The 10,044-nt window shown below is 35.0% G+C and overlaps 2 protein-coding genes across 4 annotated transcripts; one reads left to right on the plus strand and one right to left on the minus strand.

The window, feature by feature from the left end:
* Positions 89 to 8,096, minus strand: LOC109356896. Of its 3 annotated transcripts, none has more exons than XM_019600515.1 (22): positions 7,882 to 8,096; positions 7,263 to 7,766; positions 7,021 to 7,214; positions 6,847 to 6,912; positions 6,280 to 6,420; positions 6,074 to 6,192; positions 5,615 to 5,779; positions 5,289 to 5,394; positions 4,809 to 4,914; positions 4,600 to 4,710; positions 4,024 to 4,187; positions 3,750 to 3,867; positions 2,872 to 3,096; positions 2,452 to 2,660; positions 2,035 to 2,202; positions 1,818 to 1,926; positions 1,590 to 1,727; positions 1,281 to 1,439; positions 949 to 1,158; positions 608 to 796; positions 448 to 519; positions 89 to 275 (listed from the first exon to the last, which is right to left on the minus strand). In XM_019600515.1, the coding sequence occupies exons 1-22, from the start codon at positions 7,930 to 7,932 to the stop codon at positions 117 to 119; spliced, it is 3,483 nt and encodes a 1,160-aa protein (XP_019456060.1). In that variant the 5' UTR covers positions 7,933 to 8,096; the 3' UTR covers positions 89 to 116. The 3 variants fall into 3 exon arrangements, with proteins under 3 accessions (XP_019456060.1, XP_019456059.1, XP_019456058.1); XM_019600514.1 differs by having other exon boundaries at positions 608 to 802; positions 7,882 to 8,094; XM_019600513.1 differs by having other exon boundaries at positions 608 to 802; positions 7,021 to 7,766; positions 7,882 to 8,095.
* LOC109356351 (phenylalanine ammonia-lyase class 3-like) lies at positions 9,333 to 9,706 on the plus strand (the record flags this gene model as incomplete). The annotated part of the gene is made up of 1 exon (XM_019599673.1): positions 9,333 to 9,706. A coding segment is annotated over exon 1 (374 nt), but the record flags the coding sequence as incomplete, so codon positions are not given.

Genomic DNA, 10,044 nt, shown 5'->3' on the forward strand with positions numbered 1-10,044 from the left:
TTATTATTACATTTACTATATGCAGCAATAAGAATAAATGAAATTTGTTTTTTTTCCAAAAAAATTGCTAACACACTAGTATGATGAGATAATTGAATAGATATGTGAGGTATGAATTATACATAGAAGTAAGTAGATGGGTCAGTTGCATTTGTCGTGTCTTTGCAAAGAATAGAACGAGCTTCAATCACTGATCGAGGAGGCTCAATATCCTTTTCTTGCAACGCATTTCCTCGTAACCGTTGCATTTGCGAAGCAAAAGTGTCATCCAATATCTACAAAATCAAAACAATCATCACTTATGAAGTATAGAGAATACAAATATATATTCTCTACTGGACAACTATGCTAGTCACAAATGCAAAAGTTGAGGGTTGAAAAGTGAGGCCAACATATTAGAAAGAGTATGTGTTGATATTAGAGTATTTGTGCATTTTATCCACTTACCCCAAGAGCATAGCAAGAGCCGGTGTACCATATCCTGTTTTCTTTCCTCCCTTCTAGAAATTTCAAAACAATCTAGCATAGCACAATCAATTAAAATGAAATAGATTCTGAGAACAATTGAGCCAAATAAATTATTAAACTTTACTACTAATAAGCTCACCTGTCCCATCCTATCCCATAGTCCACGACATATTGCTATAAAAATGTGGCTGGTAAAGACCTCATGCAGGTTTGATATGAAGTCAATGAGTTGTGAATTCAGTAGCTGCATTCTTTCACGCACTTCCCCTTCTCCATCTGCTTCTGTTGTTTCCTCAAGAATCTTTTTCAGCCTTGTGCTTCTATTACCCTGCATCTGAACAATTAAATAAAATTTTATTGATCAAATGTAAATTATGGGATACTAGTTCCAAACAAAAAAAATTATGGCATGCATTTCTTTATGCTTTGGGATGATGACATATAACTAACAAAGAAAACTGGATTCTGAACAAATCTTACATTGCTGACAAGATTGCCTATTATTGCTTGCAAATAAGTTTTGTATTTGGTTCTCAATAGCACTGTGATTCCATTCATTTGCTCCCCAAACAATGCCTTCTTATTATCTCCCATGACAGGTAGACAGGATGCCCATGACTTTAGGATGTCTTCCACTCTACAATGTAGGACATCAAGAATCCTCTTCACTGTGTTCAAGAATATTCCCAACTAGACAAAACAAAATATGTATAAGAAATTAATTTAAGATATAAACAACCAAAATCCTATAAGTTTTCTAAGATGCAAATTGTTTATGTGGAAGTTCATTGAAATTTAAGCATAGAATTTACTTGATTCGGAACCAATTGAACAGTAGCTGATTGTCTTCTTGATAGCTTTTGAACTTGCAAGTGAAGTCTCTTGGGAATGCTATCTTTCAAAGGAGTCAAGATATCACTATATTGTTTCTCAAGGGATTTCATGATTGCCCTCTCAACATTTGCAACAGCCTTCCAAAAATGAAAAATTCAAAGTCACTCAAGGTCCGCGTGTTTAAAATGTCATTGCGATGGTATATTATGAAAGAAGATACACCAACTGCAAAAGAGATCTTAAATGCAGATGGATTAAATAGAAATATCACATGGTTAAGAACTTACACTTTCCAAATAAAGTGAGTACTGAGGCCATCTGTTGCATACTACTTCGTACTGAATAAGGTTGTCTTTTATTTTCTCATATATTTCCTCTGCAAATGGGGAGGTGGAGTGGTTTGTGATTACTCCAGACCACGGCACCTATATCATTTTGTTTGCATTAAATAGAGTCATTTTCATTTATAAACTTAGGAGATTTGTTGTACATAAAGTAACTAAAATAATGTCTACCTTTTCTGCTTTACAGAAATCAAGTAAACTAAGTTGCATATCCTGTATCCACACCCCTGTGATATAGTTGTGGAACAAATTTCTGGAGTCTAAACCTCCCTGCACAGGACTGAAACATAAAGAGTATTCCATGTAATAAATTTCTGGAATCTTGATGAATCTAAAGATCTTGCTACTATGTTTTTGTAATAAACTGGCGGAGTTTTTTTTAGCAAACCTTATATTCCATGAGTCAAGATCCCGCTCAAAGTCAGCAGTTGCAACTAGAAGCTCATTCACATGTGGTTGTGGACTCGACGGTGGCCATGCAGCCAGGAAAGTTTTCAGCCTTTTACACAGCTCAGTGCTGTAAACGGCTGCTGTGATGTTTGTCAGGTCAATTGAACTGAAAATGGGATAGTAGATCTCAGAAGATGTATTATGAATATTAGTATAAGAATACGAGGAAATCTGTGTAATGTAATGTGATGAAAATGAAATATTCTGTAATGTAATTTTAGTAAAGACTAACTCCACCTTCTTACACAACCAAGAAAGCAAACACTATGTGTTAAAAATTGAAAATCAATTCTTATGAGTGTTCATTGTATAGTCAATTTGTTAAATGAGAACTTTTGTAGAGTTTGTCAAATACCTAGGGAATATATGCTGGCCATGGATGATATGCTGGCCGTGGATGTTTATATCTGCTTGAATTTCATTTCTTATAGAAACACATAGATTTTTCATCTTTAGGTATGCAGTTGAGATGGTGACGGTATCTATCAGGTAACCTTCAGAGGTGCTTGACACAAATTCGTCGGTCTCCATCATGTGTTTTCTACACCTTTTTCTTGCTGCGGTCTGTCAACGATAAAACTAAATTTAGACTTCTCAACCGATTTTCCATGAAAAGGAAATTTAATGTGATATTATTTAATCATCCAAAAAGATAATTTGTCTTTGTACTAAGGCACACCTTGAAAAACAAGTTTTTCTATGTGGTTTTGGTAAAATTATGTTGTGAATAAGAGCATCAGTTGTCTTCTCTGTAATAATGAAGATATACACTTACCCGCAAATAATTTCTTAGAATAGTTTGAGCATCTACAGATAGTATATCATGAAGACTACAGTAGACTTGTATTGCAGGTTCTAGAGCTGGTGCTGCAGAAACGGATGCTGGACCAATATGCTCAGTTAAACCCGATGGTGAGGTTTCATCTAACGATTTGTAATTCTCGAAAACAGTAGCAAGAAGACTTTCAATCTGAGTTTCACAGTCTAAAAGCATACTTCTCTGTGAGAACATAGAAAAATTGTTAGCTTATGATCCATTTCCAAAAAAAAAAAAATTACATTGCAACAAGAGATGAATTACAAAGTCTAGTCTACTTAGTGATGATATTAGATATGGAAAAATGAAAATTCTCAAGGAAATTAGTAAGAGAGAATAAGCAAGACATCATGCTAGGAAGTACATATATAGTTGATTTTCTCAAAAGGCTTCTTTGTTTACCTTCTCTGAAGAGCTCAAAAGGTTTAACTTTAACAATGGGGATTACCGGTTTCTTTTTTCAGTGTACCTTACTCATACTTAAATTTTCTATTTAGGAATATATCTTATTTTCTCTCAGGTGTCTACAACAATGTCACTGTTATCACAGCCATTTTTGTAATATATCGGACTCCTGATAGAATAACCACGAGTCCATGGCCCTGAAAAGAAACTCCTAATTATACAAGCTATTGCTCATTATTGAGACTTGAGACAATTTTTAATAAAATTTCTGTCATATTGTGTTTGTTTTTCACCAAGTGCTAACTTTTATTCAATGGGTAAGTATTCAAATTGTATATAATAATGGCAAGCAGGAACAACATAAAAATAAGTAAACCAAAGATTATGGTTTGATAAGTCACTCAATGGGAAAGTTGTAATATACAACTTACCTCCTGCCTGGTCAAACTCCTCTCGCTCCTGGCTTTTATTAGGGGTTCAAGCAACTCTCTCACAAGCTCTAAGCAGTCCTTGGTTGGAGTTGCCACATTCATGACATGTAATAGATATCTACAAGAACACTAAAGGTTAGTGAAGATAATTGATAACAAAGAAAGGAAAAGAACAACTGCATGTCTTGTAAAAAGTTCTTAGAAAATTAATTCCTTGTTGCCTTGTTTTTACGGGTAACCAAATGACATTGAAAACTCCTCCCTTTTCAAGTACCTCAACTTAGCATATGAATCAGAAACCCCATAGTAGTCTGCAAATGCATCTAACAACCACTTCCAAGGCCCATTTAGCCGCAAGTTTCGGGAGTTGAAATGTTGTGCACACATCGCACCCTCCATCAATAAATCATAAGCTTGAGTTTCAATAACAAGTGCACTCTGTAGAAAAGGGAAAAACATGGCAAGTGAGAATCTTGACTACACCCTGAATAGCACTCTGATAAAACTGCTATCGAAACCATGATGTGCCTTCCCAAAAAAAAATCATTTAGACCCTTGTCTGATCAGGTTAGAAGATTTTTCTTCTACTGAAAACTGGATTATGCACTGCGGATACATATGATTTGTGCCATGGTAATCTCGGAAAGTGTGTAAAGAATCACATTCTACTCCTTATTAACAAAGTTTCAGATAGATTCCAAATATAAAGCTAGATAAAGATAAACTGTCACTTCTTTGTCTTTTTGTAGTTTTCAACTTGGAAGATGGTCTTGTATCAACAAACTGGAAAGATGATTTGATAAGACAAGATTTATTGAGTTTTACAAGTTAATTGTGGTAGAGATTGGACCTTTATATGATTGTTCTCATCACTCGTCATTGTACTGCCAATGGAGAGCTGGATCTTACCAACACATTCATTGTCATCATGATATATTGGCCACCACCGAATTCTGTCACTCTGCATACTCAAGACAATTCATTACATGAATGTCAATGGTGTGTAAAGGGAACTAGGAAGAGTAATATCTATAGCCAACAAAGCAATGGAGCACTTACAGGATTATCACTGAGGGATGAAATTGGAATCCTAGCTTGACCTTGGACTGCCTTTTTCGAATCTTGGACTTCTAAAAGTAAAGCATCCCCTTGGCTCTCTGGGAAACTGAAATCAAATCCCAGTACAAGTTCTCTAGCATTATTATTTGTTAAAAAAACATTACAGTGTATTTCTACAATTTAAGAAACTTTCGTTTTTCCTGATGAGTTATTGTTCTAGTCTCAAAGAATGTAAAATGTCATGAAATCACCACGTACCAAATAGAAATACACTAGGCTGTATAGTGATACAATATACGAACTTAATGAGTTATGTATGATCATCTAACGTTCAGATTAGTTCATAAACATATATTCTTCTAAGATGCATTTTAAAAAAGCCACCAACTTTAATGTTTCACTAGTTCGTAAGAACCTAACAACAGACCAATTAAAAGCATATTTCCCAAGTAAAGCAGAAAGGTAGAATATGAAACTTACAAATCATGGTAATCTCCACTTCCCGGGCACAAAAAAATTGCAGAGCATGGCTCTGATTCGTTTTCTTCTGTTGAACTCTTAAGTTGAATCAAACAATACAGTGGCTCTGCAAGAATAAAAACAGATTAACTCATTCATTATGCAATAATAAGGTCAATGTTTATATAAAAAAACAACATAAAAGTTCCTCTTTTTATGTAGAGGGTAAAAAATGACTCCTAAATCTTGGCAACAGTTTCATTTGAACTAGGATCCATGTTGGTTAAAAAAAGATCTTTAAACTATAAATTGACGAGTCACAGAGATCTTTCATCACAAGCACTAACCTTCTGATGCCACTGACAATGAGGCTGACTTCATAGAGTTTATGCCAATTTTCACAAGTGAAGATACATGCCGGATGTACAGCATCCCAGCTTGCATGTAGACTGATCCTCGCTGTGAAAATGCGCTATTAAGTTTTCGTCTTGGTATAATCCGAAGTTTCTTCACTGCAATTATTCATATAGCACCTCACATTATATTTCTCAAATTAAATGTCTAAATAGGGTCCAATTTATGAACATAATCATAATTAAATTAATCAACTTAAAAATTCAAAATAAAAATAAATATATATGCCATTTATAAGGTCCTCTCAAAAGCAAAAAAATCATTACTGCTGGAACTTAAAATTAGATGAAAAATGGGGATTGAAATGTATGAGGCTCCTAATCAGGTCCTCGGAAGTTAGATGTACAAGGCTCCTAATGAATGGTAAAATTCTTTGAAGATTATAAGGTTACCTTCCACTCTTATTTTGCCTACAACCTTCATCTTCAGTGGAAGTGTTTGTTCTGAATTCATTGTACTCCTGCCTTCAGTTGGCTTTACACCTTGAGGCTTCAACAGGAACTCGTTCAACCTATGGAATTAGAGATATAAGAAAAATGGCCAAGGACAGTAAAATGAAGCCAGAGAAATATAATTTTCAAAACAAAATGTAACTCACCCGAAGGCACTTCGAAGAGCCAGACACTCATCTTTTAAAAACTCTGGTGCATCAGTGCAGCCTCCTGCCCATGCTTGTAGGCATAAGCGTATGCATGCGTCGTAAGTGATAAGGGTTTGCCAGGCATATTGACTATTGCAACTACCAACATGCCATAAAAGGAAGAAAGCAGATTAGGTTAGAGTTTCAAAATGACAATGTAATCATGCCCAATGTGTCTTTAGGTTGTGTATTTATATACAGTAAATAGGTGTTCAGTACAAGCTAGTTGTATAGACATAAATAATCTTAACCACGTTTAGTGCATACTTCATATCCTGTTATTAACAGTAAATATTAGAAAAGCATTAATCATATTAAAAATTAAGCATTAATGATATCAAAAAAGGAGCTTGATGTTTGATAAATATGAAATAATCATATTAAAAAACTAAGAGGCTAAGGTCAAGGTATTTATTTGCTGATCCTATAGTAAGTTTTGCCCCCCAAAAGTAGATGAAGTTAAGGCTGATCTAAACTAAGAGGCTAAATAGAAAGTAAAAGTTGAAAGTTGAGACTTGAGAGTACCTGGTGTTGTAATATGATAAGTTAGGAGTGTGCCTTTCCATGTCTTGTGTAAAAGTTGTGTCCACTCTGCACAGTTTAATATGAAAAGTACAGTCCAAATGGTAAGGAAATGGATGAAAAAGAGGAAATCTCATGAAGGTGAAGGTGTGTTAAGTTAAGCTGTGGTTGCAGTACCTTTGAGTAATGTTGGGTTTTTGTTCAATTGAGCAGTCACTTCTTCTCCTCTTTTCATAATCAAGTGATTCTGTTGATGGCAAAGATGTGCCGTCTTCATTCCTTAGGAAGTCTTGTGAATCTGTGTCTTGTGAAAAATCAGCATGAACAATAATAGGAGGAGCACTTGGAGTTCCTAATTCATCAAGGTAGTTAAGATTGTGTAAGTGAACTTGCTTTTGAAGGCTGCTGCTGCTGCTAACTGGAGTTGGGGTCATCTTGTTTTGAACACATCTTTTAAAACCCACTTCTCCATCTGTATATCTTCTCACACTGTTTGGAACTTCAATGCTTAGATTTTCATTACCCAAACCTTTCTTCACAATACCATTTCTGCCTCCAGGTTTGTTCATTTTACATCCAAATAGTTCTTCCTCATCATAGCACTGTGAAATTGGCCTGTCCAAGTAATCAAGATGATGGTTACAAGAGAGTTGTTCATCAGAGAAATTTGAAGTTTCAGTGTCAGGATCATGTAATGAAGCAATGCTTTCATCAGTGTCGTCGTCGTCGTAATGATCACGAAGATTGAAGGCGAAGGTGCGAGGAGGTAACAAAGGGGAATGGAAGTTAGGAGGAGGGAGAATAGGAGAATTGAGAGAAGAATGTGATTTTGGAAATGAATCAGATGTGATTTTTTGAGTGAGAGGAGACCTAATTATATGAATGGAAGGAGGGTCTTCGATTTGTACTTGTACTTGTGATCCCTGTGGTGGAAATTGCGAAACAAAAAATAGAAAGATTAAAAGTTGAATGATTATTATAGTAAGAATTGAATGGGTAAATAGAACATAAAAGGAAAAGTGAAAGAGTGTTAAAAACCTGTTTGATCCATTGAATAGCGTTATCGTCAAGGCCTTGGGTGAACATCATGATGAGTAAATGAAGAAGAAGAAGAAGAAGATGATGATGATGACGAGTGATGATGTTTCAATCTTCAAACCAAAACAGAGGAAGATATGAAGAGCGTATGTGTGTTGTGTCAGATATGAAGGAGTGAAGCAGCTACCTCCAACGGCTACTTCTTCAAACATCCAACCTGGATTTATATATTCTTTTTTTACAAGGATATGTTATAAGAATTTGATTTATAAGATTATTTTGATTCCTAGATACTTGTTTGGACGGGAAGTCATCAGCCCCGAAATAGATTAGTTACCTACCTAATAGTTGAGAGATACTCTTGATAGTATTAAAGTTAAGAAATTAGTCTAGTGATTAGTAATGTAAGGTCATTTAAATTCTAAAAAAGATTAAAATGTCAATAATTTGATTGCTATGCACGACATTGATTGGAAGGGACAATCACACACTTAAAGTGATTGGTTCCTTAACAACAAGGTGATGATATACCAAAAATCTAACTTTACTGTTTATTATATAATAATAACAATTTATATTTTATTTATACTCCATCATCCACAACTAACTTTCAAAATACTACTTAAATTTCAGCCATGAAAATACTAGCCTACTTTATATATTTAAACAAAAAAATTCTAACATGTAACTTGGGAGTCTAATGTACATAAATCTAAGATACATTATTGATGGCATAAAATGATCTTAATCATTCATCAAATTCACAATTAGCAAAAATGAAATGTTTAGTAAAAGATTTTATCATTGGTAATAACATTTATTAATGTAGTAGATTTATCATTGGTTTTCAAATATAAGATTTTAAATTATCAATTAAATTTATTAAGAACTTAATAAATTAAAATTTAAGAACTTAGCACACTTAACATTAAGGATTAAAAAAGAATTGATTTCTAAAACAGGAAGGAAAAAAAAACTCTTGTTGGCGAATGATAATAGCCAATCCTAATAAATGATGGGTGTTTGAAGATAAGGATGTTGAAGGAATGCAACAGGAACATAAGGATGTTGAAGGAATGCAACAACAATAATAATTTAAGTTGAAAATGGGTAGTGCTACTAATGTGCAAACAGTGTCCCTCTGCTTTATTATGTATGATCAAGTAGGAGAATGACAGACAACATTCAAATTCACCACATATTAGTCTCAAGACTTTCAAGTGTATAGATAGACGTGACTATCACGTTACCAATTTGACTTATTACAAGTATTCATTCAAAACCAATGAATATATTATTATTATTTGATAAAAGACATACCAACTCAACTCATCTACCAAAATACTGAATCATATGTGTAGTAGTGTACCTACTCTGCTCACCAACCAAACTACTACCCTCTCCTTATTTAAATGATACCATCTCCTTTTGTTCTTCTCTACTACAGAGTGATGACTTCACCTAGCATCTCCTCTGAGGACCCGTTGAAGTGGGGCATGGCAGCGGATTCACTGAAGGGAAGTCACTTTGATGAAGTGAAAGAGATGATTGGAGAGTACAGGAAGGCAGTGATATATCTTGATGGTGGGAGTGGGAATGGGAACACATCACTAAGCATAGCTCATGTTGCTGCTGTTGCTAACAGTAACTCACATGTCAAGGTTCACCTCTCTCACTCTGCAAGGCCAGCAGTTGATGCCAGTTGTCAATGGATCATGGAAAGCATTAACAATGGAACCCAGATATATGGTGTTACAACTGGATTTGGTACTGCCTCCAATAGGAGGACAAAACAAGGCCTTCACCTTCAGAAGGAGATGGTCAGGTCAGCTTTTCCCATCTTCTTACTCTCAACTTTCTAACAACATATGAGCTCATATATGTGTTTAATGTGGGAGAAATTCCTTCTCCATCCGAAATCCATAGAGTGAATGCGGAAGTCCTTATGACCATGGCTTTGTTCCCACAACCTAATGTGTATGCCCATACATACACCCGAATGGAACATCCATGGTCCAGACCGAAGAAACCCCAAATGAGTTCATGGTGAAGATGAAGAACATACCTTGTTGAGCCATTTCCGGGATCTCGAAGGTATGAGGGTGCGATGATCTTCCAGATGATAGAGCGCCTTACGGTTTTCCTTTAGTTCTCTCTAGAGGG

Source organism: Lupinus angustifolius, chromosome LG09, assembly GCF_001865875.1.
Source record: "Lupinus angustifolius cultivar Tanjil chromosome LG09, LupAngTanjil_v1.0, whole genome shotgun sequence".
Classification (NCBI taxonomy): Eukaryota; Viridiplantae; Streptophyta; class Magnoliopsida; order Fabales; family Fabaceae; genus Lupinus; species Lupinus angustifolius.